We start from the raw sequence: 27,824 nt of genomic DNA, 5'->3' as shown, positions 1-27,824 counted from the left end.
GACTGTAAACGCCCATTATGAGGTAATGCAAACATTTATTTTTTAAACATTTAAAATGCATGTACTCCACTTCAACAATTCCAGCATGAAACAGAAGAAACACTTTTTTTAGTAAATAGAAAAAATGTTCAGATTACCTGCCTACCTACATGCTGTGCGAAATACTTTTGCTAGGATTGTTTCTCTTAACTTTGTTACAATTTGTAGCCTGTGTGGCTCTTTTCACTTCTGATAGGAAAGGAATCACCTCATTTATTAGACTGGCTTATTAATCACCTGAGTGTACAGTATGTCCCCAAAAAATACATCTCTTTCATTATATTTAAACACTTTTGGATGTTAAGGAAGAGTCTTGCATCAACAAGACAAGCCTGATGGTAAATTTAAAGGTTTTCTAGAGTTTGGCCTTTTTGTCAACGGATAAAAATGCTCATTTAAACTCTGCAAACAAGGAGGGTTATTTACAAGAAATTTAGAGAAAAGTGTTTATAAAAAAACAGAAATGAACATTTCACATAAATCCCCCGGATTAGACAATTCAGTTCCAATGAAACATGACACAGTTCTACTGGATTTGAAAGACAGATTTACAAGACTAATTACAAGATTATACAGAAATGTGTTAAATACCAGATAAACCTTTTTATTTGAGAGAGAAAAATGGCTTTAAGGTCCTCCGAGGAGCGAAGGTTTTCCGTGTTTGCTAAGCGCACAATCTTACAGGAAGCGGAATGCGCAGAAATTCCAGGCTGGCGAGACCAGGCTACTCTGGCAGCAGGTCGTCACCCAGCTCCTCGTCAGCAAACTCGTCTTCCTCGCTCCGCTTCTTGGCGGCTGTCTTGGGCCTTTCCGTCTGAGGACCGAGGGGGTCAACATAGGAGGCATCTGATAAAACAGATCAGCACAACCCTGTTAGTCACCATGTTCACACTTGCAGTAAAATACAATGAACAGTTTGTTTGACCAATTTCCACACAATTATAATCTGTTAATCGAATTCCCATTTCACTTAAAAAACAAATCTTATTTTCTAAAAATAGCATATCATTTTATGAATTGAGAAATTACAGACTAATACAGTACACGTACAGATGTTTTAAAATCTATTATATGACTTTTCATTAAGCATCCACAAAGTGCCAACGTCTTGGTAGCTTAATGCACAGAACTGAAAAACAGCCCAGTCGTCTTAATGCGAAACAAATAGTTTCTGAATTGGAGTGTAAAGTGGGTTTTAGTTCAATGGCAGTGTGTTTATGGGAAATGCTGTAAAACGGGGACTGAATGATTAAAACAAACATGCAGATAAAAACACAAAGTATGGAAATATTTTTGAAAGTATTAGGAACTATTAAGAGAATTAAGGACATTAATGAAAAATTGGAAATGAACGGCACTCTACAAAGACATGCAGAGATTGTTGGTATTCCGGGAGACCACAGGCAGACTGTCAGGTCATGGTACACTGCTGACAGACAGCTGTAAACTGTGCAATGTTTAGTCTGTTTGCCTGCTGGCTGCACTCCTACGAGGCCACTTCAGAAGCGAGGGTGAAACCTATCCGTTCCTCCGACACAAGAGCGAGAAGGAGAGCCAAGAGGACCCAGGGTGCACTTGCCTATGTCTTTGTGACTGCTGGCCTCGTATGGCTCACTGGAACCCGGGAGGGACTTCAGCTTTGCGCTCAGTCTCTCTCCTTTGGCACTGGTGCCGCGGCTGCTGTGTCCGCTGTCTGAAAGAGCACAGAGACAGCGAAGATGAAGATTGGATTAGTCACATTATCAGTGTTATCACTGCTGCACGAGGCCAGCCTTTTCTCCCCAATAGTGGGAAAGTCAAATTCTTCATACGTACTGTAACCCAGGAGAATAACGTTTTACAAGTTTATTCAACCAAGAATACTCTTTTTATAGCCCTGTAACGAAGCACAAAGAGCCCCCATGCTTACACTTGTCATACCGGGAATTCTGTCAGTAGGAAAATACTGTTTTTGAAGATGAACTATTTAAAGACGTTTCCCACAGAAAGAATGCAACCAGCATGATCAGGAAAAACTCTATGGAGGGAAAACGTGAGTAACTGAAGGGCTTCACCAATATGTCTTGAAAGCAGACTCTTCAGGTTCATAGTGTTTTTAAAGAATGCAGTTGCTATGAATTTTGGGAATGAATTTTAATTATCGTCATCTTATTAAAGGGGTGCAAACGTCCAAAAGAGAATTCTTAGAAAGAGCATCCACATTTCGTGTACAAGTTAAAGTTAGTCACTGTGAACAAGTGTTTCACTTGGAATCACGCATGCGGGTAGTATCTCTTGATGCTCACAGTGCAGACTGAAGATTTCCAGTGCCATTTTCGTTCAGCATATATGAAGTCAGGGTACCAGCCATGGCTGTGTTGTCATTATTGGGCTGGTTCATCCAGACTGCCCTGGATGTTTACCAGGACACTATCCCAAAAGCAGGAGGTATTGCCTTTTGATGATGAAACGTTGAACTGACGTTTCGTCTAGTTAGACATTTCAGGTCCCATGCCGCTCTGTGCAAGATGTTAAATCTCTGAAATCGAACAATCTGCCCTTTCTAACAGTTTTCCCCGAGATCAACAGGACGGGTCGCTGATCTGTTGCGTAATGAAACCCCTGGTGCTCACCACACTCCACTCAGGAGGGGTATGCACTTCTGTGTAAATAAAGTTGATCCAGTTTTATATGTAAAGCACTGTGGGATACCTCAGGATACAAAAGTTCTAAACAAACGCAAGGAAATATTAATATCTATATAGCTATACAAATATACAGTATGATCTTTACACTGGAATCCCGCACTGCTGAGCCCAAACAGGGGCTGTCCATACAGTGCCTGTAAATTTCACAAATGCATGAAAAGAATCAAAGTCCATTCGGACAGTTCAACTTTCTAGCTCTGCGAAATTGCAAGAGTAATTTATTCATATTTCTAAAAAATATGATAGAAAAAATAAAGTATCAATTTGCTTCAGGTACTGTAATTCTGTCGCATGGCACTAACTCAAAATTGATCGTATTTAACCATCACATTCTGCAGTAAAAAACATCCAACACTTCCATCTGGTTCTGATTACAGAGGTATTTGAACACTTGGAATCCAGATATAATGGAAATGGTCAAGGAAATGTACAGAAAAGTAGGAAAAGTCATATGGATGGCAGACATATCATTCATTTAAAAAAAATGTAACTTGCAGAAGCATTTTGAAGGTGTGAAAACATTTGGATCACGTAGTGAACAGATATTGTGAGAAGGTAGATGCTAACTGTTGTAAAGATTATTTTCTCCAAAACTTCCATGTGGATTAAGTTACAAAAGCAAAGCATAAACTGGAAAGGTTTATGGCTTATTCAAGATGAGAAACATCTGCATAAATTGTTACACTGACAACTGTTGCACTGCGTGCTTTGTAGGGGGGTTTACGGATGATGATGTAACCAATGTGTGAAGGAATTATTAAATGCAGCCACCTTCTATATTGTTAAATTGCTAAAAACATATAAAGGGACTTCCTACAGATCTGATTTGAAACAGCTGTCAGCCCTGTAGGACAGGTAAATTCAGACAACGTTATCTTAACCCAGACTAGAAGAGTTCAACCAAGTTAAAAAGTAAAAAGTAAAAGTTAAGCAATAATTCAACAAAGATGTCTATATGAATTATTTAAGAGTTCTAAAATACACTGGCACCTCATTATAACTGTCTGTGGGGTTTATCTGTAAATGGAAAAAAACACAATAGTACTGATCTACTTTAGCCTTTTCACACTTGTCTGTGGTTTATTATCTAGTGTGTTTTCGTGCTTCATTTTCTCCAAGCTCCTCATCACATTTGGCTGACTTTGACTTTTTGTGACTGCTTTTATGTAGCGTTAAAAATGGCTGAGATTCTGCATGTATTTATCTACACTCTTACATCATCATTTACTTCATTACTGTTGTGATGAAGAATGTTGTGCCATTCTCAAATAATATTCAATTTTGCACTTAGCCACTACCACTTCTAATTAGGTGTGATCTTCACAAGCCTGACAGCTAATTGCACGCAAACACCTTTAGCTCAATTCACTTTACATTCAATTAAAGAACACAAAAGATGGATGAAAGCGTCATTGGTACAGCTTTCTAATAAAAACAAGCAGGAGCCTAAACAAAATGACATTCTAACTGAACTGTTAAAATGACCTTTAAAATTATTCCTGTTCTTGACTCTACATCTTCCCGTTGTGTTACCATGATTGTAAAAAAGGTATCCAACTGGCTTTTAAAACATGCACTATTGAAAGTGGAGACACAACCTCCTAGGCTGATCTCATCAGATCAAAGCAGCTAATCAAGACTGGGACTCATCAGCAATGTGATGGGGGACCTCTAGGGAAAATGATGCTGGTAGACCAGTAGCCTTCACTCTGTACAACTTCCAAACCAAAGCCCCAGCATGGTGACTATACTGTACAACAGTGACACTGCACTGTAGGAGGTGACATCCTTTAGATGAGAAATTAGTCATTAAATATCTCATGGCACTATTCACTAGAATGTCCTGGCTAATTTCTACTTTGTATTGGGCTTGCTCAATCTTGCCTCCCTAAATTTCCACCCTCGGTCCAACTGGAGATGTCATTGCTCACTTTTCCACTGCGGGCTGCTGGCTCACAACGGGTTTTGTGCAAATGGGTTTTGCACTTTATTGGTTGATGTAGTGGGTCCTCTCCTATAAATGAAGTGCTTTGGAACCACCTGGGACGGAAAAGGCTATACAGATGCAAGCTATTATGATTTATTATTGGCTCCTGGTAACATACCGTACTGTCAGAGGTCCAGCTTCTTGTGGAAATCAGACCTGACATTGTGACATATGGAGCATATGGAACTATGCAAGGCAGGGTTAGTCATGCAATATCAAACGAGTACAATTTGTTTTTATTTCCAGCTGCCTGAAAATAATGTTGTGGTAGAGGAGACTGTGAAGCTTCTTCCAGGTTACATGTGCTTTGTGGGCTGAGCCCAGCTTTCCAAGCGGGAGCCACCACTGCTGTGTACATACCTCTAACCTGCTCCAGGAGGGGGCTGTGTCTGTTTTCAGGAAGGACTGCAGGCAAAGCAGGAGAAAGAGAGGAAAGAAAGAGGGATAATAGAAAAAGTGCATTTTAGGAGCGCAGTCATTCAAAGGACTCCCACCCAGCCTGTGTTTCTGAATGTTACTTATTGTAATGCTGAAAGAAAAGGCTCATGCTGACACTGTCTTTTGGATTGTTCAAATGACATTTTTGTAATAAATGGCAATCAAATTATTTCATAAAAGCATTAGTGAATGTGTTTATAAACAATGAGTGTAAGGTAACTAAACTGTTTTATGTTGAAGTTCTTACCCATTATCCCAGGCCCCTGGAACAGAGGTCAGGCCAGCTCTGTACGCTTTGATATTCCCATATACAGCTTGTAAAATATTAAACCAGTCTAACTAATTTACTGAAGAAATGGCTCAGCCCACTCTAGGTCTATTTAGTAAACTAATGTATTAACTCTTCATTGAATGTATAACCCCTCAACAATCAACTTTTTTTAAACCTGTATACTGTTTTGTCATTACTGAAAACAATACTGCACATAAAGATTAAAAGCAGTTTCCGTCAGTAACACTTAATACTTTCCTTTCTTAGAGGCTGGCAGATCCCAAACAAACCTCTGTACCATGTGAACATAGACAACATTCTTAAACATTTGCACCTAGTGCTTGACTAAAAAATATGAAAGAAAAGCACACAAAGCTAGGAATAAAAAGTATGAAAAGCTGGGAAGTATGAGTATACAATTTCCATATTAAATCAGTACTCTGAAGAGTTCTGTAAATTCAGCAATAATAAAATGAGATGAACATCAGATGTGTGTCGAAAGTGAAGTGTTTTCAGTGAATGTAGCTAAGAGCCCTGTAGGCTAAACTGACTGTTACTGTGAGGTGTGTTTAGACTCCTGTGATAAACATTTGGAGATTTATTGTGAGATTGTTTAAGCCTTGCTGACTGACATGGGGCTCTGCTTCCCACATGTAAGGCTACAGGTTTGCATTTCATTAGCATTGCAGGTAAATGATGCAAAGGTTGGTGTGTGTGGCTAATTTAATATAGAAGGAGTTGCCTCACTTTCTGCAGCAAACAGGCTGCTGAGTAGTCAGGCTCCTATCAGTTTTTTTTATTCTCATTCTCTATTTTTATGTACAACAGGCCTGTCTGATCTTGAAGTGTTTTCATTCCCAACAATACAATAAAAGCAGTTAACATATACTTCCACAACTGTGATACCCTGTAAAATCAACAAGAGCTCCAGCTGAAAAGCCACACTCAGCACAACAAAGCTGCAACATACAGTACCGTATACATAAGACACCGTGATGCAACATGCTCTAGTTATTTTGGAATAACCACTAGAAAGGTCCTGTATTTTACAATAAAAGCACAATTTAAGCTTTTAAAAATCCCTTTTATATATATAAATAATACAGAACTTACCATTAAATAGTATTGGCATAGTAATAATAGTACCATGCAGTTATGTAAACAGAATCATCTTCTATCATCCAGTGTGTGCAAAAATATCTGAATTATCTGAAATTGCATATTTCATATACTGCTTTCAGCCGTTTTGCACCCCAGTTTTAAAACCATGAATCCTGTCTTGCTTATAAGCTATTTATTATCTGTAATAGGTTTAGTCGTGGGCTTTAACATGCAGTAATGAAACGAAATGTTTGCCCTCTCATACACGTTTGTTTTTCACATTTCTCATTGTTAGCAGACAAAGATCCTCTGTCAGATTATTCATTCCAGAGGGTGAGGTCACACTGAGAGTGTTGATTTAACTGAAAACACTCCAGGTTCACCAGGAGAAAGTCAAATGAAGGGCAGGACCTCTGAAAACAAGCCCCTCTATCTTGCTTGGTGTTCACACAGGAAAGCCTTTGTTGCACAAACTATGCTCTGGGCATGGGCATAGGTTTAGTACATCGATGCTTTTCTTCATTTTGACAACCTGACAGGTTTGAAAACATGCCTGGTCATTACAGAGCTCCAGCTGACACCACTGAAGAACACCTGCACTAGAGGAAGACAAGCTCCAACTGAGAAAAGCACAAGAACCCCTGCCCTTTGGAAACAAGTGGTAATTGCTGCTGAATGTTTGCTAGGGCAGTGTGTACAGATCATTAGCTCTTTAATGAGCTCTGCAGCAAAGCAGCAAACAGGGTCTGAAAGAGTGGCAGCTGTCAATGACTGAGTCTGGTAGCCAGTTGTTTTAATGAAGGGGCACATGCAGAACCTTTAAGAATTCTAGCAGCATCTATTCCCTAAATCAATCTAATCCATCAATCCGAAACGTATTTGCATTTTACACTGTCTCTGCAGGTAGACGACACTTCAATGGAAAAGGGGTCTGGCAATATAATTGACAAAACATTCTATGGAACTGAATACCAGGGGTGGAGGAGAGGTTTAGCATTAGCTCTGTCTGCTCTAAAGTGGTTCATACCATTGGTCCTCTTGATAGCAGTCACACTAGAATGAGCAGAAGCTACTAGGAGGAAAAGAACAAGACACAAATGGAACATTTTAAAGGTCACAGCCTTTCTGAAAAAGAAAAAAAAAAACAATGAAAATAATCTTCACAAAACTAGAAAAACGGGACTAATCTGACGCGAACAGGAAAGTAACACTAAATATTACGGGTATTGCACTCAATTGCACTACTAACCTGATCTGCTTTCTCCATCTGCTCTCCCGGAAGTTAGGCAATGGAAAGTCACTGATAAGGTCTGGCATGAAACCGGCTGAAGCAAAGCAATTCTCTCCATTTCAAACATACATTTCTTGTGTACTAACCCAAGAGCAGGAGTTCCGCATGCTTTTGCCCTGTGTTTCCTGAAGTTCTTGCGTGTGTTTGATGCACCACAACAACCGTACATTAGGAAAAAAATAATTTTCCTTCACTGACATTATTAACCAATAAAAACTGAGGTTCATTAAGTGTCTGAGTATTGCAGAAAAAATCTGGTTCCATGCAAGATGCTTCCATTTAATATAACTAATAGGGACAAACTGGGTCCATATGATGTTCCAGTTAATGAATGATTGATCTGAAATTAGTTATCTGATATATTTTGATTTCCTCTCATGACTTTTTTCAATGTTACAAATTCCAAACAATATATTACCTGCTTTTTGCTGGGTGTGCATTACATCATATATTTCGCGGATCGTGTTGACCTGAGAATTAAATGCTTCACTTTCAGGATATTTTAGTACATTTGTGACAGTGAGAGGAGCTGCTGAACGCTGGACGAAGGGCTTATCATCTGCTTGGGAAATACTAATGTTTAAAAAACTGTCATATGCGTTGTACTGTATATCAATGAATCTAGGGAACACAACTAAGCCTATACAGCACAGGGACTGTGCAAAGAGTGAGATGTGTGGGCAGAGTTCACTGGGAAGCAGGTTTAAAAAAGAGCTTGTGCTTGAGCAGACTGTGTGTACAGACTGAGATGACTGGCAAGATGGTAAATGTCAGTACTCACCACTGCTGGCACTGCCTTCCCTGCGTCCACGGGCACTACTCTCCCTGCCAGATTTCACACGCTACCCCGACAAAAAAGAGGCACTTGAGTGAATATCACAGTTCTAAACTGGATTAAAAAAAAACATTTAACATTTAATCTTGAAGTGCTGTGTGCATTCCTCGACATATTCATGCTTTGTGTATAGCTAGATTGTAGTGCAATCTGGTCTTCTGTTAAACCATGTTGAGAACTTGGAAAATGAAGACTATCAGGCACCAACATGCTTTCAAATCTGACCAATAACAAACTGCTTTCCCAGTTCCCCTGCTTTGGTTTCTTAGGATGCAAGGGAAACTAAAGATGACTTTAGGTTTATTGGAGGATATAAAAGGACAATATCTAAGCCTCCCAATGTCAACGGGAAGAAATGCTTTTAATCTCTTCATCTTTTATCATTTTTTAACCTTAGTGTGTAATATTGATAGTAATGATCAATTCTGGAGTAATTCTGTAAGCGTCAACATCTGCAAACGAGCCATCAGCCTGGATGGCCATAGGTCTCTATGGATCAAGTGGAGAATGCTCACTGCTGAAGGTTTCTATGGTGGTGAGCAAACTAATTAGACCAAACATTACATAGTGTGAATAAAGACGTTTTAGAAGCAAGAATACACAGTCCACTAGGAAGAAAGTAAGCAAACATTCTGTGCCTGTAGTGCTTCATAGCTTATCCTAGTCCAGCAGCATTACACAATCACTTCTACAGCAGCTGCTTTTCATTTTCATTTTAGTTTTTCTTCTGAGGAGAATTTATCGGTTAGCTATGGCATGCTTTCATGCTGGCAAGATTGCTAAGTAATTGCAGATCAAAATTTGGTTGCTGTTTTCCTTTACAAACAATACAACGCTTATAGGCTTACACATATAGTGAGCTTTATATGTAGTAGTTGTCTGTCAAATGACACCTGCTTTATGTACATGCTTACACAGATCTTCAAAAACCATAAAATCAGTAATAACATTATGACAACGAACATTTTTTATACTTGTTTTCCCATTATATGTATGAAAGACATTCGCATGACATCTTTTTCAAACTCCGGGACAGTGGATACCAACAAAGTAAAAGTTTGAATGAAAGAACTGGGAGAATAATTGCTGTCAAGATGGATGTGGCTGCTCGATGCCAAGTACTACTGTATGTCACCGGAAAACAGAGAAGCACATACTGTAGAGAGACAGGCAGAGAAACACATGTAGAGAGGCATCGCATATGCAGAGAAACGAATCGGCGCGACTGGGAGAAAAAGGACTCCCACTGAAGATAAATAAGGAGGCCATAGACCAGAGACAAACATTCCAAACAGGGAAAGACCGATGTGGAGATTATAGGCCTTGTTTTCAGACTTACCTGCTCTCTTATCTCCTTCATCTTCTCTACCTTCTTCAGCTTAGTGGCATAGTCCTGCACCTCCTTCAGTCCCATATCTGTACAGAGGCGAACAAGGAACCGCAGACCTGCACAGAGAACAGACAGCTTGACGCACGGAAGGCACCCGACTGCTACAGCTCTTTTGTATCATTAGTTACTCTCTCCTGCTCTAGCTACGTTAAAGGACGTGAAGAGGAGGAAGGAATACATTACATTCTACATTTTCTGGAAATTTTCGGTGGATGTCTTTGTACGTGTACAGTGCTTTCTGGTAGTTTCCTGCCAAAAAAGGAAGAGATGTTCACTTTACTACTAAATAGTGCCTTAAAAACTGAAATGCTCAAACTTAACACTTTCACGAGTCAAAGAAGTCAAATATCAGCACCGGCCACCGTATATATCAAGAAATATAACAGTTCTACAAACTTCTACAGCTTCAAACACTTACAAATACTTTTATAATGAAAGAAAACTTTAAATTACTGCAGGGTTTAAATGAAGCCTGACAAATGCGCAAGTAGAACAAATACATTCAGTCAGGGAAAATACTAAAATATTTTCATCCAGACCTTAGAACACTTCTAAAAGTGCAATTACACTTACAATGCAAATGATGTTTATTCATAACGTATCGAAATACTGTAAAGCAACTGACAAAGGGCAGAGAGTTATGACATTGGAACCTCACCACTTCTCCTGTAGCAGCTGGCTGCCATTAACTGCCATTTCACATGAGTTGGCCTAGAATTCAACAAACAAGCGTGGTTGACAAAACCCGAGATGAATTAGACCTATAGATACATTCATCCATGTATGTAATAAACGTTGAACACGCATGTATTTTTTGTCCAATATTGCATGTTTTAAATAATCGTACTGTGAAAGCTACCTGTACCCTTTATTAGCTCTGGGGTTTACTTCCAGGTGTGAGAAAAGAAAACAGTATGATTTAGTCCAGTATCTATATTATATTTCTGTCACCTACATGTGGTGCTTATGCCTTATTTAGCACACCAATAATATCAAATAATTCACAAATTAATAAACAGTAATGCTTCTAATCTCTTTGCAACTAGAATACTACAAACCTATGCTCTTAATATTCTAATTAGTATTAATAATCAGATCAATGCTGAATATTTACTATATTTATTATGTGCTAACCAAAAATATTGCCCATACTAATCCCAAAAATCAGACTTCTCATAATGGCCACATATTTGTACCCCTGAACAAATAACATCCTGGTCTCATATGACATGCTCCATATGAAGGTATAAATTATTAGAGGCCTAGAGGTCTCCAGACTTGGTCCTGGAAAGCCAGAATCCAGTTACTCCAGTTATAGTTCACTGTGAGCCACTGGTTAAATGATCATTTAATTCTTCCAGGCATTTAGGATATGAAGAATTAAATGCAAAACCAGCTGCTCTCCAGAACCAAGGCAGAAAAGAAGGTAAAAAAAGGTACGAAAGAAGGAAGAGGATTAAAAAATAATAATTTCTTGAATTTGTGAACAGTCAAAGCTATACGTTAGAGTTCTAATACTAAGAGATGTGCAAGTGACAACTAATGACTGAGCAGTGGAAAAACTCCTACTTACTGAATAAGGGCAGCTCTCTCAAAATACATAATTGCTTTTTCACAGAACTGAGTGTCAATGTAGTAGGCTCCCAGCCACTCAATCACATCGATGTTTGATGGGAAATACCTGAAAGCCTAAAGCACATAGTATCAGTAAAACTGTAAGAACACGTTGATCATTAAAAAACTTTCTCTCCATAATCTAATTTATGCATACACATGCATAATCCAGACCTTTGTGTGCAGCTACAGTAGGTATTCGTTTGTCAATTTGGACGTGTGCATAACAGTGATGATGCAATCTTCACAACCTTGACCATGACAATGCCCACCAAATACTTTCTAATAATCATAAAAATAAATATTCCTTACACTCAGATAATGCTTTTCTAGACACACCACTCAAAGCGCTTTACAGGTAATGGGGACTCCCCTCCACCACCACCAGTGTGCAGCCCCACCTGGGTGATGCGACGGCAGCCATAGTGCGCCAGAACGCTCCCCACACACCAGCTCTCAGTGGGGAGGAGAGCAGACTGATGAAGCCAGTTCAGAGAGGGGGATTATTAGGAGGCCATGCGTAGTAAAGGCCAATGGGAAATTTTGGCCAGGACACCAGATTATTAATGACCACAGAGAGTCAGGACCTCAGTTTTACGTCTCATCCGAAGGACTGTGCCTTTTTACAGTATAATGTTTCCGTCACTATACTGGGACATTAGGACTCACACAGACCGCAGGGTGAGGGCCCCCCTACTGGCCCCAGTAACACCTCTTCCAACAGCAACCTCAGCTTTCCCAGGAGGTCTCCCATCCAGGTACTGACCAGGCTCACACAGTTAAGGCTCTGTGTCAAACAGGTATTTAATTCTTCATCAGCAACTGGTACTTCACCCTGATGGGTCTAAACCGTCAAATAGTCTTGGTCCAAGGCAAATCTGAATCAAGCAAGACATAAATCCATACTCTTAACCCATAGAGATACATCTAGCACCCACTTAAAGAAAATATTTACTTCGTAGTAATACTGGAAGGCTTGGGACTTGTCTCCCTCGTTGTCATACATCTCTCCCAGCTTAGCTAAAGCCTGTGGATCAGTGGGCGACACACTTATCAACTGCATCAGCCATTCAATAGCCTGGTTTGGATCTTCCAGCATTTCATACCTGGGATTCTGTTAAGGAAGCTCATACTTCATAAATTTTTTTAAAGCTGACACGAATAAAATGGTGTTTGTTAAATCACAATTCCAAGAAAATTACCATTGTCACGTAAATAGCTGATCATCTTTAGGAGTAGCGGTAATTAAAGCGTGAACTGTGATTTCAACCGCATTGCACAAGGATTACAGAAGACTGCTCATTCTTGAACTTAAATATTAGGGGATCAGGATTTAAGGTTAGTGCTGAGTTTTATCTTTGTGACAGGAAAGCTCTTAAACTGTCATACTGCTAATCAATGCATTTTTAGTATTATACTCTCTGAAACAGATGGTCACACCAGCAGTAAAACTCAGAAAACACTGAAGTCTCCCGAGCTGTCTCTTATTTTAATTGCAAGGCCTTACAAAAAGGTTGCGTCGAAGGATACAGACTTGCCAGCTGGTACATGACCTGGGCGCTGTTTCTCAGGATGGCATGCAGCTTCAGGAAGCAGTCAAGAGCCTCCTCCAGTCTGTTCAGCTTCTTATAGGTCAGGCCTAGGACAGTGGACACCAATCCGAAAGCAATAGGGAGAAAAAAAGGCTGTGAGCAAAAACCGTTCTCTCTGGAAACATGTTTCGAATAACCCTGAGGGTATGCATGCTTAATTTTGATAACATCTGCTTTTGGTCAGTAAGCTAAAAGCAAAAGAATGTACGAAGGTAATACATGTGCTGCATGAACAGTTTATGGAAAAACCCATATAAAAAACAGGATCAAGTTTATTTAATAAGTTTTGCTGCAACCTTATTTTATAGCCTGTAACAAAATTTCTAACAATGAAAGTTGTGCGATATAGTATATAAACATATGGGCTGTTTCAATGATTAGCATATCCATTGCATACTTGAATAAAATCAGGCTGATTGAATGGGATAGGCTGACAAAGGCATCACGCACAGATCAGTCTCATCTATAATGGCCAAAGTTAAACATGCTCTGGGATAAGCGATCTCTAGCAAAGGCTTTGATGGCGATACTGTAAAGTTAAGTGATTCGCATTCTGCCTTTGATCACTAGGAGAGTTTTAGTCATTTTTACTTGGAAAAAAGAATCAGCTTCTACTAGGTTTCAAGGGATGCTGTCATTACAAATAAAATCCAAAAACAAAGCTCACTATCATATAATATGTATACATAAAGTTCCAGACAGCAAAGCAAGCTTACTGGAACATTTTGTAGAAATGAGCTGAAAACAGCAAACAGAGACTGACCTACGTTGTAGAGTGCCTCAGTGCAGGAGGAGTCATTTCTCAGGGCTTCTTTGTAGAACTCGGCCGCCTTCTCATAGTCTCCCTTCACAAACACTGTGTTCCCCTTGTTGACCAGAGCGGCTGGGTTATACCGATCCGCACTCATAGCCAGGTCCGCATACCTCTCTGCCTGATCGCAGTCATTCTCCTGTTTCAGAGCAAGCAGGCTTCAGTTCACTTCATTTATCACATGCACAAACGCAATGCAAGTCAATCCAATTGATTTTTATAGAGGTTGCCCCAAGGCGCTTAATGCAAGTAACCATACGTGTTGTGAATACAGACCAGAAGACAACGGAGGAACCAAAAACTCCTTAGTAAAGAGAAAAACCCCTAGGGGTCCAAAGTCAACTGGCTGCCCAACCCCTTTGGGCGTGCTAACATTATAGAATTAAAAAAAAAAGAATTAAATGAATGAATAAAATACATGCAATGCTTATTTGAATGTATGCTCTGATACAAAGACATGAAGGAATCAACACGGAACAGCAGCAGCAGCAACAATAAAAAAGTTAAAAAAGTTAAATAACGTACAACTTAGAAAGCAAGTCAGACAAGCAGTGTGAGAAGTGTGGTAGGGGTAGAGTTCAGGAATCCGACAGCTTGCGGGAACCTTTAAGAAGGTTCAGTGGGTGCTGGCCCACGCACACCTCACAGAAGGTCTACAAGAACTTACCAGGAAATAAAGAAAGGAGAGATTGGTGGCCGCAGCACTTTTTACCCTGCTGTCCTTCTTCTCAAACGTTTTTAGGGTTTCCACAGCCTAAAAAAAAAACAAATTACTGCCACTTTTTTACTTTACATTACTCATTTTTGATCAGGTGTTCATGTTAGTCATTTAATTTCAACTGATCATAAATGCCAACGAATTTAGATTTCAGCCCAAAATACACTTAAAAGAATAGTTGGCAGAAGATGTTTGGAACATCAGCTAAAATATCTGAAAGAAGATGGGACTAGCCACTTAGAAAAATTAAAAATTAATTCCCAATTGAAATACTGTATGTAAGCACACGTAAAAATTAAAAGTACTGTGAGTAAAAAAACTTGAATAGTACTGGAGTTTATCTAATGTTACTCAGATTTCAGGATGAATCATTCTTGCCTATAGAGCAAAAGACAAGACATAAAAACACAAGTAAGCCCACTGCCTGCATTAAGCCATCTTTTAAGTAAAAAAAAGCAACAATTGCTTCCTTATCAGTTCACTGTGATTTTTTTAGGGATGTACTTCAACTTTTTATATAATTGTTTTGATTTATCACTTCTACTATCTGTAGAAAAAGAATGAAAGTTCTTGGCTTCTGCACAGGCATTTGTTTCAGATAAAACTTAGTGCAAGTCTGCAATCAATTAAATTTAAGACAAAAATAATCTCACTTCTGGGAAATGAGGCACATGAGAAAAAGGAAAAAAATAAAAAGCAGTACGTCAGGTTATAATATCCATCCGTTCTCTGACTAGTTCATCCAATTCAGGGTTGTAGGGGAGCCGGAGCCTCTCCTGGCAAGCAATAGGACACTGTCCATCTCAGGGCCCACACACACACCCTGGACAGGACACCTGTCCATCTGAGGGCACACACACACCCTGGACAGGACACCTGTCCATCTCAGGGCACACAGACTCACACTCACACACCCTGGACAGGACACCTGTCCATCTCAGGGGACACACAGACTCACACTCACACACCCTGGACAGGACACCTGTCCATCTCAGGGCACACACAGGTACACACTCACACACCCTGGACAGGACACCAGTCCATCTCAGGGCACACACAGACTCACACTCACACACCCGAGACAGGACACCTGTCCATCTCAGGGCACACAGGCACACACTCACACACCCGGGACAGGACACCTGTCCATCTCAGGGCACACACACACACACACCCTGGACAGGACACCTGTCCATCTCAGGCCACACACAGGCACAGACACGGACACCCTCTCTCCAGGGGCAACTTCCCCAGAAGCCAATTATTCCACCGCATGTCTTTTGTGTGGGAGTAAACCTGGACGAAACCCACACAAACACAGGGAGATCGTACAAACTCCATGCAGATACTAGCATCCTCCTTCTGGAACAGGACCCAGGGCCCCAGTGCTTCGAGGCAGTAATGCCAACTGCACCATGTTGCCATCTAGATATATAATTATTTTGCAATAGATGGAAGGTACTAAAGTAAAAACATTTTCCTCCATTAGAAAAGATTTCAGTATACAAACTGAGACAAACTGAGCAGAGCTCAGGTGCTGCTTGGGTGACACTGGGGTCCACACGATCTACAGGAAGCAGGAAGAGAGCACGGTACCCACCTGATCACACTGTCGAGCCATGCAGATGGACAGTAAGAAAGAGAAGGTAAGCACAAGGCAATGGAAGCACAAGAAAAACACAAAGCCGCTCACTTGGAGGGTGATAGAAAAACAACATGTGACGATAAGGAGGACATGCTTTGAGTAAAACGAATAATTGGAAATGGAGCAGCAATGAAAAGCATTGTGATGAAAAAGCTTTATAATGCTATCATGAACAAAGTAGATGGAAGTCAAATGAACTGAATAAAAATGTATGATTAGTGTCAATATCTCATTTTTGTATTCATGAAGCAGAAATGCTTCAGCTACATCAAGGGTATCTTTTCCTTACAAATGTAAAAATGTAAAATGCAAAAAATGTCAATCTTGATGTTTTCATGCGAAACATGTGTGAGGACTTCCTGATCTGTTAGCACTGCCTGAAATTTCCTATCTGCAGTTTACAGTGAACACATCAGAGGCCCAACTCCGTGACATGAACAATCTCGGCCCTGATCGCTTTCCAAAGACTATCATTGTCCCAGCAAAGGAAATGAGGAATGCTGATGAGTTACAGATGCACACAACCCATATACGTGGCAAACAGGACACCATACCTTGTATTTACCAATCGTGTCAGTATTTTAAGTAATAAAAAGACAGCCAATGTGATTTTATCCACAGAAACCTGGTCCAAGACAACATATCACATTTATCCTGGTTTTCTACCCCCCAAAAAAGTTTTACAAATTGTAGTAAGCCATTCTAAATTACTACATAACAATATCTTACCTGATTGAAATCCCTCTGCCTCAGGTAGGTTATGGCTTTGTTAATTTCTAGGTCATTTGCTAGTTCTACATACTGTGAGCTTTTCACCATTTCTACACACCTGGAAATAATACAAACTGGGTATCAACATACTGCATCACAACATTTAGTAAAAATACACCTGTGCAATAAAAATTCAAAAATAGTCATGGCACTGAATTATAAATATAGCTCCGTCTAGAATAGTCCAGTTGCTTCACATACAGAAATAGTCTGAGTCAAGAGTTCCAAATAAGATTTTGCGTCGTGCTCTGTGTTTTCTACCAGTCTGTGCTAATATATTAAACAAACAGGCATCGGTTCTAAAACCATCGCTAGAAAAACTATTGGTGTACAGTTCATTTGGTCCCCATAGCAGGTTTAAACAGAAACAATCTCAGACGTCCAGATATTCACCAGTCAAACCCTGCTGCAAAGGAAGCCTCAATGGCGGGCGCGATGAGTTTTGCCGACGTCATGATGAACTTCTCGGCCAAAGCTTTTCTGTAGTCGGAGGACAAGAACAAATAAAGATTCAGGCCTGCGTCAGGCAAAACTGAAAAAAAAAATGAAAATCAGAAAAGGCCCAAATCAGAAAAAACAGTATCTACCTCTCTCTTTCCATTTGGCGAAGTTGATCGTTCTTAATCGCCTCAATCACAAGGTTTGAATGTGGATCATCCTAGGAAAAAACATCAGAGAGTTTCTTGTGGACCTTACAAAGGTGTTGGTGTAGAAGAGGAAAGGTCCACCCATTAATATCACTGATCTACTATTTTGTTTTTTTAAACGTCCACAATCGGTGGCAGAAGAGTACTCAAGCAGACCGAGACTGGCTCTTGGAGACCATGTTGAAAATGTCATGACCCTAAAGGGGGTATAATATGAGATCTCCCAGAGTACCCAGAGATCTGACACTCCATACTCACATTAGCAGGGGTGTATCTCTCCTCCTCATCAATGCCCAGAGGGACAGAGATCAGTTTCTGAAAAGCTTTCTTCATCCTCTCCCGATCCCCAGTAGCATAGTAGCAGAGGATCAAGTTAAAACCAGTCCTAATGTTTGGGCTTTCACTCATAATGTGCTCAAATGAGGTAACGGCATCAGAGTACTGACCCATCTTCACAAAAACCACTCCAATGTTCTGCATTATTTTAATCCTACAAGAAAGTAGCACAATGTCAGATGATTGAGCCCCAAATAACATCCTGAAACACCACACTTTTTAAATATTGTTTAAAAAAATCTATAAACAAATATTACAAAATAAGGTGAATTAACAGATAATAAAAAACAGTATCATATTTCTCGTTAAACAGGGTAGCAAGTTTTACATGTGGTGATTTGTTTCCAATTACAAAAACAACTTCTAGATTTTATATTTTAAGTTTTCGTTTCAGAAAAATAATTAAAATTTAAAATTTGATAGAACTATTGTTCCACTGACATTCATCCCATGGCATGCAGAATAAAATAGAACACTACATTTATCATTAAGGAAACCTTTGAAAGAATAATGATTGTTTCATCACAGACCCATGAAAAATCGGTGGAAGTACTGAAAGAAAACATTAAATATCTTACCGCATTTCCTTGTGGGCGCTGGAAATCTGGTCTAAAGCCATACGGTAAAATTTGATTGCCTTTGGGTAGTTCTTCTGTTTGAAATAGATATTTGCCATGTTCACTTTTAACCTTCCTGCAATACAATAAAATGTTAGACACACATGCATTTTTTTGGTTGCTGGTAAACAACACGATAGACCTGAAGCTTTGTCTTAAAGGACCAGAATCACTGGCTAAAGACCTAGAAAAGTAAGAAACCGCTGGTTCAGTCACAGTCTGGCTGAATGACAAAACAAGATAGCCTTTCGGTTAAAAAACTGTAGATGAGTAGAGACTATACTTGGTACCCTTAAACATCATTTCTTCTCGTCTGCTGGTTTTCACTTCATCTGAGCTCTACATCGTAAGTGTGGACTGATAACAATTGGATTCCTTATTTAAACATTTATTTAACTTGTTTCTTCAGCCAGTCTTGAGTGTCAAAAACACACAATTTCAAGGGTACCATGTGAAACACCTTCAGCATACAGATATTTACAGATCTCTCAGCATACAGATACAGCCTCTTCTTCATTATTTTGACTAAACAGCTCTTACTAATTGAGTAATTGATAATGAATAGACACAAATAGCTGTGACACTGTATCAGACACTCCTACAATTAGTGTTTTTATCAAGAGATTACATTTCCCGTAACACACTTGAATGAGGTGTCAGGAATCCCATTTGAATTTTTTCAGATTTGAAAGCAGATTTACAAATACTGAGTAAAAGTGCAAACAGAAATCTGAAATCAATCAGCCTGAGATCAAGAACTCAGCTGAAACAAAAAACAGAAAAACTCAGTCTTCATCCAGGGCAGGGGCTGGTGTGCACTGGTCTAAACGGACTATTTCACATTTTACACCAATCTGTAACCTGGCTTGGAATTCCTGGCCAGATAATTCTTATTCTGCTCACCTGCATTACTGAACATTTTATTCTTCACTATCACTTGGTAGGTATTCAGGGCTTCAGGATACATTTCACTGTTTGCATACTGGTTTGCTAAATTAAACAGAACCTAGAAAACAAAAGTCAAAGACGCACAAAAAAAGAAAGACAAAGACCATGAGGTTTAAATGAATACATAAACCGGCATTACAGTGAAATGCATCTTCAAAATATATATATAACAAGAGAAAACATACGGAGTACTCATCAACAACACCAAACCCTCTGCCAGTCCCAGTCTGTGCCTTTACAAGACACTAAAGCCATACTCACAGAATACGTCAGGTCCAAGTTGACATGCTCCGAGGTTCCCACTTGCTCCCGCTGTCTGACCAGCGCCCTCTCCTTTCGGCCTGCTTCTTTAGCTTTTTCCAGTGCCTAAGTTGCATTCATTAAATGAAAATAAACTGGCATGAATCAGGGTCAATCTGCCTTGTTCCGAGAGCTTTAGGTTGTTTTTTTCAATTACACTCTCTTGGAAAGAGGCTAGTTTTGAAAGAGGTCTTCTCAGCTCAACACTTGACTGCTTATCCGACAGGACAGATGTCCTCCGTGAACTTCCCAAATCTGCGCCTCGGGAGCACAGGGCTTGGGCTGTATCAGTCTCTGCCATGAGACCAAGGCGACTTGGAGTGCACCAAATCTCCTTTTGCTTTCAAATAGACGTAAAAAAAAAAGTCTCCCAGAATACTTATTCAGTGCTGGATTCAGAGAACCCTCGTTTAGTAAGGAAAGCAAGACCCTGTTTGTGTTATGTAACCCATTTAAAACGTGCAGTTGCTAGAACCTAGAATCAAACGGCTACACAGCTTCTCCCAATGGCCCTCTCCACCGACTCCATGCATTGCAATCAAGTTCAAAGACCTTTCACAAGACTGGGTGGGAATTCAATGACGGTCCAGTGAAGCAAATTTCACGTCTAAAAGAAGGAGGAAATTGAACACTGACCAGCTGAAGGTCCCCTTGACTGTGTGCCATGCAGCTTTCTTCAATCAAGTCATTCACCTTCTTTTCCAGAATCTTGATCTTTTCTTCAGGACTGCAAGTTTTTTTTTACACACAAATTACAATTATTGTTTAAGGAATCATCCTACTGTCCTCTCCTGTTCGACTGTGGGTCAATTATTCATATGCTGCCTGATTTAAATGACTATGACTATACAAATTCTGTAACCACTAACAGGGACACCAGACTAGTTTTTCATTTGAAAAGAGTGTCTTGTCCATATGATATATTCAATTCAAAACACTATTCATCCTCAGGGGGGCAATTTAAGAGGACAATAAAAGGGAAACTAGTGGAACTCACGTGTCTTCATTTTTAGTTTCCAGTGGTGGTGCAGGTCCTTTGGACTGGCCAAACGGGTCAAAAGCAGAACCTGCAAGCAGGAGGATTTATAAATAGTCACAAGATTGATAAATGAACAGTCACAGTCACCAGAGATCCAAGAGCTTTAATAATGCAGCACACAAAAATACACAAATACTGAATTATGCTACTGTGTCAGAGTTCAGTTATTATAACACTGAGCAGAAATCTCCAGCTCAATACATGAGAGATAACACTAACATGATACTTGATACATAGTAAAATAGTAAAATATCTCATTTAAAGTAGCTTCTTATACAGTATGAAAGGACAAACAAACACACAAAAATGAGTAATTTCTTTGATAAAAGGAACATGGAAACATCATGTTTTGCCAACAAAAAGTCCGGTCAAGGGCTTACATTCATGCCTCCCATAAGATTGGGATACAACACCCATCTGATTTTGAAAACCCTGCACATTACAGTGCCATCTACTGACACCACTCTGATACTGCACAACTGAATTTGCTCACATCATGTAATGCAGACTTTACAGTCTCCCAGCGTCATTTTACTTTCTAATTCTTGTGATGGAGTGTTACTTACCAGCTTTTGATATGCCTTTTGGATATTTTTTTTTTACTTTAAAACCACCCAATTTGGAATCGCCATTTGTTTCTTTACATCTTGACCCACAGTATCAAGGAGGATGATGCCGACAATACAGGGAGGACAGATAGACACACTCCTCTGATCCGTTCACCTATTGGTGCAATTCAAGCTCCGCAGTACCCTACAAGAGCTACCGTCGACTGGCAGAGTGCAGTCATGCTGTCTGGCAGCTTGGGTGCCCAGGATGTCACCAACAGCCATTAGAAATCTGGACGACATCATCACAATCAGACAGTTACACGACCCATGTCTGACCCCGCCATACTGGGACAACAGAATGTCGTCTGAGCCTGGAGTGTGCGCTGAGCCTCTCAAAAAGTCCTAGTGCCTGGTAGATTTGACCTTAAAATATAACTATAACTTCCTTTCCGTCATGGAAACAATGTAAAAAAAAAATTTAATATGTATTGTGATAATTCTTGTAAGAGAGGTTTTGTTTTAGACACAATATCAAAACCAAGAGTACAAAGTAAATGTTCAGGTCCATTTTAGAGTGGAAACAGACATTTTGAAAAAACAAACAATCTTTATAGAATCATGTAAAAATCAGAATTAGTATTTACAGGCACGGGATGCGAGATAACACACAATTATATAAAATCACCATAAGCAAACATCCATGAAGTGGAAAAATGGCAATCTCGGTTCTGTGCTAGTCTAAACACAGACGCGGCCTTTACAGCTGCCTGAGCAGAACGTTTCTGTTGTCCACACGGCTGTATATTGGTCATGGAGGCTGGTATGCTCTCTTCATTCTGCAGTTAGTACACGTGCAGCCGCCCCTGTCCGCAAGGTGACCCCCCCTCCGGCCACCCACCTCTGCTCATCGCCGAGGAGTAGCCAGCCGCCCGCACTGCAGTCATTGGTCGAGAAACTCCATCCTTCCCCACGGAAATAAAGAACAGAGGGGTTAGAAAACTGTGTGTGTCTGCGATTTCCACCGTTAGTAGTGAAGTCAATCTTAAGACAGCTCCAATAAAGTGCACAGGCCTTCACATATGGCATACTGGCTGAGGGAGGACGTTCTAAGCAATCAAGGAAATAACACCTATAACTGAAATCCAAGGCTTGAGTTAACATCGGTTACACACCGCCAGGCTGGAGGAACTTTTTCTAATCTTGACCAGAGAAGACCACATGGTAACATTTTACAGCGACAGAAGTCAACACAGCGGGCTTCTGCAGGATAAACAATGAGACAAGAACCAGAAGACGCAGGTGGAAGCACATTTAAAACCAAACAGGCGAGTTTTTACCCAGAGGGTTGCAGGTGTATGGAACAAGCTACCCTGCGATGGAGCTGAAGCCAGTACTCCGGAATCTCCTGGGTGTGATCCCTGGATTAATCAGCTACTTACTACCAAACTGGCTGGAAGGGCTTAATCGCCTCTTCTTTATGTCTCGTAAGAATAATTACAAATAACAAGCATGAATAATTTAACATACAGGGATTACAGAAAACCCTGAGCATTTTACATTTGAAGGCTTGGAAAACAAGGCCTCGCCTGTTTTCACTTTTCCACATGAAGCCTTAAAACAACTATTTATTGGACTATTCACAAAGAAATACTTGTTTATTCATCGGAGCTGCATCCCAGGTGTCATCAATCACCGTTTGCAACGGCTGTTTCTCCCCCCAGACAATCGAAGTGGCTAATTTTGCCAATCATGTACTCGAGAATTGTAAAGGAGAAAAAAAACCCATCCCGATTAAAAATCTTGGTTCTATCAGTGTTTTGGGTGAAGTACCGTACTCGCATTCATGTTAGAGGAAAAACACGTTAGACCACAACAGTTAACAAACACAGTATTTCACAAAGAAACAAGAACAGGTCTCGAACCCACTCCCAGCCTGCAGCTGTTCCAACATCCCGGTTACCTTACCTGCAGCGCACCTGTCATGGGTCGTCCCAGAGACGAGGACAGTGGAGCCCTTGACTTTGTTTTCCCAAAAAGAACAGAATACCAGTCAGTTAGTTCACACTTTTTAATAAAGAAAGTTCTTGCGCCACTTTCGATCACTGTATGGCACCCCGTGGAAAGCATACTGAAGTTGGAAGAAGTGGTTTATTTTTTCCCCACCAGTGGTCGAACAAGGGAATTCATACCCTTACAGTTATTACTGGAGCTAGTTATGAACCACCCTGGTACTCTAGTCACATTCTTGCACGTAAAAATAACAAAAGTTGGGAAAATAATTTTAACAAGTCATTGCCTGTGATCATAGTAATCCTATGTGTGTGTAGCTACTACGTAGAGTAATAAATTACCTCTTAAAAGCAATTTTCCCCTACTTCTGATTGTTTTAGAAAGGCAAGCACAGAAGGAGCCTGTAATGTAAATTTTCCCCACGCTGCTACCTGCCCTGATGCCAGTGGCTCTTGCCTTTCTGGAGGCTATTTTTATGGAGGTGTCCATGGCACTGGTGAAAGAGCTCTATGGTCCTGTGGTGTATCAGCTGATGACACAAAAGCACTATTAAACTCACCAATACTGCCCTCTCTCGATTCAGTTTTTTTCTCAGGGTTCCTTAGTGTAACAGCTTGGGGTTTATTGCCACCTGAGAGGGTGGGAGGTAGGCAGGGGTGGGACTTTCTCTACAGTATTACATTTGTTTTACATTGCAGGCTTCGTCCCATATTAACTGATAAAACAAAAAAAAACTTAATCTTTTAACAAATATTAAATGGAACTCACAGAGGTTTACAGCAGGCTATCATAAAGTTAGGTTAATTATGCCTTCTTTGTTAAAAAACAACTCACTGTTTAAAAAGTAAAATATCTGAATGCTCCTGTGACCCAGAAGCTGTAAATTAATAAGCGGAAGGTATATTTAACTACTCAGCTGCCCTGAACACTCCTAAATATCTTACCTTTAAAAACCTTCTACCCTCTCCCTTCCTGATCTCTTCCTGTTAAAACAGTGTTGCCTTAAATGACTTCATTCTTTCCTTAGATATTCTTGATTTCTTATATTTGTCCAGTAATTTTAATCAGATTAAAATATATCACTGATATAATTACTATTATGCAAGTATAATCCTATGATTAGAAATAGAAATGATAATGATAAAAATTAAGTATGCTTTGGTATCAATCTTTGCTATACATTTTATTGATCCTAACTTGTATACATGTCACTTATGTATCCCATACTGTATACAGTATGTCATGTATACACTACTAAACTAATCTTACCTTCAGCACTTCACTATCCCTGCCTGTCTCCATCTTTCCCTGGTAAATAATGACATATGTTACACAACTAGCTTTGTATAAGTTAATTCACCCCAAGGGTCCAAATGTATTTTAGATGTCCCTGGGGTTGTGCTCACTAAACTGGAGAGTCTACTCCAATTCCCTGCTCATGTTCCATGTGTCTGCTGGCTGCTGCTCCTACTGAACCCTACATTTAAGTACTAATATACCAGTTAGACCTTTTGAATAGCATGCTGTTCTGGGACAATCAGATGTTTTAAGTGACATAAAAAATCGTACGTAACTTGTAAAGAACTAAAATGTCCAATTAATTATGAGTTCAATTAAAGGCTCGATTAAGCAGCCGGGGGTCCTTGACTGATCAGATCCTGTATTGATTTGAAATTAAATCTGACTTTCCCGTTGCATAAACTCCACTTTTGCTTCCACACTATCAATCAGATAATGTGCTGGCATCTCTGTGAGTGCAGGAGGCGCTGATGGGGTGCCACAGCTATCAGTGGGCACATGAAACACATTAATTTTCAAAATAGTTACATTAAAAACAAACTCTGAACAATCCAGGCACAGTAGGAACTGACAAAAATAAAGCACTGGAAAACCACAGCAAGAATAACTTCCTCTGGAAAAAAATGTGGCTAAACAAGGCAACTGTATCTGTGTATCTGGTCAGAGTCATGAATAAACACAGCTACTACAGTATATAATAATGATGAAAAAGTGAGTAAAAAAAGATGCGTGTCCACATGGTTTGGATTTTTGGGTTGTGGGAGCTGAGACTTAGATTTATGAACGTGCTTTTTCACATCAAACTTGTTTCCATCTACTACAGTGTATTTATTACATTAAGGTTAAGGATCTGCAGAGGATATGAAAATATATATATACTTGAGTCAAAGGGTTTCCTTATTACAAATTCAGGATGAGACATTTTAGGGTTATATATGCATGATTTTGACCACAGCACTAAATCACATGTTAAAATGATGTTAGAAACACTGGCTATATTATATCCCTACCTGATGCTGAGAACCAATGTTTTTGTTCTGTTGAAAATGGACTTCTATAATGATTTATTTTTGTAGTGTAAGGCAGAGTACCTTGCACAACTGTGCACCGTGCTAATGTTACTCACCATAAATGATGTGCCCAAGGGCCGCGCCCCTATGGCTGTGCCAGGGATTTTAGCAGTCACCTACAGAAAGTGGCGAGACATTTTTAGTCGCATAGTAGCGAATAAAGAAATTAATAAATTTCAGTACTGGGGGAAATCCGACTTTTGTAAGCAAGAGTCTGGACACTCTTTCGTGGGTTTGATGAGGAATGCGCTATCTGGTGGAATACTCAAGCTGATTCAAAAACTTCTTCATTTTAATATTCGCTGGTGATATATTATACTAATACCTCAGCTAGTACTAGTTAAAAAACAGACTTCCATCCCAGCAATAATCCCCTGACATTTTTAAACAGCTCTGAGTGTGTTTCTTCTGTACACGACATTAAAGACACTTACAGGAGGCCTCCTTCCATGGCTGGTCTTAACTGCCTGCTGAAACCCCGCATCGTTCTCCAAGTCCTGCAAAACACGCCCACAGTGAAAAGAGCAACAGACCGAATTAAAATGAAAAATTAATAATATTATCCGGTTTTAGAGACACTTGAGCTCTTCCCTTGCTGAATCCTCCACATTCTACATTTTTTTTTAACCTAAAAACTGCTGTGATAAAACATAATCACAGACAGGTTTGGGATATAATCTCATGTGGCATTACTAATGCTGTTTGGAAGATAACTTAACCTAGATAAAGGATACTTGCCTAATGTAATGAATAGATGACCACTTGTGCATGAATGTTTTTTTTCTTCAGCTTGTGAGGACCTCATGTTTTCATTTACTGATCTTGTGGAACTTTTAATACAAACACAAGTGTTTTTAACACCAGTAAAGGAAACTAGCAATCAGCGCTACCAGAAAATCAGTTTCTTTCATTCTATCTTGAAACACAACACCTAGCAATACTACAAGTGTTTCACTCGTTCGTCAAACAGTGTGGAAAGAACGGTAATGCAATAAAACAACCGAGCACGTATTACTTACATCAGTGTCAAACGCTGGATTGTAGTCGTTGTAGCCGGAGTACAGATCATCTTCCTCCTCTGCTGCTAAGTGCACGCGTTCCATCATCTTCTCCCTGTTCAAGTCGAGCAGAGCTATCATGTGCATCAAAAGAAAAGCTGCGGTTTAGTGCTGCTTTCTGTGAAGTACTGTCAGTACGTCCTAGAGTACCCCAGTTGTAGCGATACCCCTACGTCACCACAACAACATGACGCCACGTTTCGGTTACAGATCTCCCCCATCTGAAGTACGCAACGGAAAGAAATTCACGGTTAATTTACGTAGTATCTGTTTAACTAACAATTATGTGCATCCATTGTTAGTTGACAACTTTCTAAAACACAGCTGTCACAAATCATATTTTTGTAGTTGATTCGTCAGATTACGTACCAGTGTGATGCAAAACATTTTAATGCGTAATCTTTTATGGGAGTCCAACTGAAAATATGTTTTGAGATACAAATATACAACAAATCGTGGATCACAATTTGTTTTAACTAAAAGTCGTGTAATGTTTACCGTAAAGGATAAGAAGTTAAGTTTTCTGCCGCCCGCTTGTTGTCAACCTGAAATCCATAGGAGCCGCCTCCCACAATGCACCGCGTGTCGCGTCTTTGCGAGACTGTGATTGGACGCCTTGCCTGTCAATCCACCTTGGAGTCTGCCTCCGGTTGTCGCCATTGGTTCACACGACGTAAACGTCTGTTGCCAGGAGACGCAAAATGAAGCTTTTGCGAGAGCTGAGGGGAATCGGCGTGTATTGCTAGTTAGAAAAGAAAA

At 39.9% G+C, this 27,824-nt stretch overlaps 1 protein-coding gene across 9 annotated transcripts; it reads right to left on the bottom strand.

Moving 5' to 3' along the window:
- Window positions 1-3: 3 nt before the first annotated feature.
- ift88 (intraflagellar transport 88 homolog) lies at window positions 4-27,824 on the bottom strand. 9 transcript variants are annotated; one of them, XM_069178798.1, is made up of 30 exons: window positions 27,564-27,824; window positions 27,027-27,139; window positions 26,442-26,504; window positions 26,064-26,123; window positions 24,908-24,946; window positions 24,583-24,621; window positions 23,594-23,647; window positions 22,527-22,590; window positions 21,036-21,105; window positions 20,675-20,765; window positions 20,000-20,104; window positions 19,694-19,796; window positions 18,752-18,866; window positions 18,096-18,327; window positions 17,778-17,848; window positions 17,584-17,670; window positions 17,149-17,248; window positions 14,724-14,810; window positions 14,009-14,195; window positions 13,184-13,292; window positions 12,609-12,759; window positions 11,613-11,728; window positions 10,698-10,750; window positions 10,223-10,288; window positions 9,989-10,095; window positions 8,596-8,656; window positions 7,551-7,595; window positions 5,074-5,118; window positions 1,619-1,732; window positions 4-885 (listed from the first exon to the last, which is right to left on the bottom strand). In XM_069178798.1, the coding sequence occupies exons 2-30, from the start codon at window positions 27,111-27,113 to the stop codon at window positions 764-766; spliced, it is 2,643 nt and encodes an 880-aa protein (XP_069034899.1). In that variant the 5' UTR covers window positions 27,114-27,139; window positions 27,564-27,824; the 3' UTR covers window positions 4-763. The 9 variants fall into 9 exon arrangements, with proteins under 9 accessions (XP_069034899.1, XP_069034898.1, XP_069034900.1 ...); XM_069178797.1 differs by having other exon boundaries at window positions 27,027-27,120; window positions 27,564-27,823; XM_069178799.1 differs by having other exon boundaries at window positions 7,551-7,592; window positions 27,027-27,120; window positions 27,564-27,823.

The sequence above is a fragment of the Lepisosteus oculatus genome, chromosome 15, assembly GCF_040954835.1.
Source record: "Lepisosteus oculatus isolate fLepOcu1 chromosome 15, fLepOcu1.hap2, whole genome shotgun sequence".
NCBI lineage: Eukaryota > Metazoa > Chordata > Actinopteri > Semionotiformes > Lepisosteidae > Lepisosteus > Lepisosteus oculatus.
This window is presented reverse-complemented; position numbering and strand designations above follow the sequence as displayed.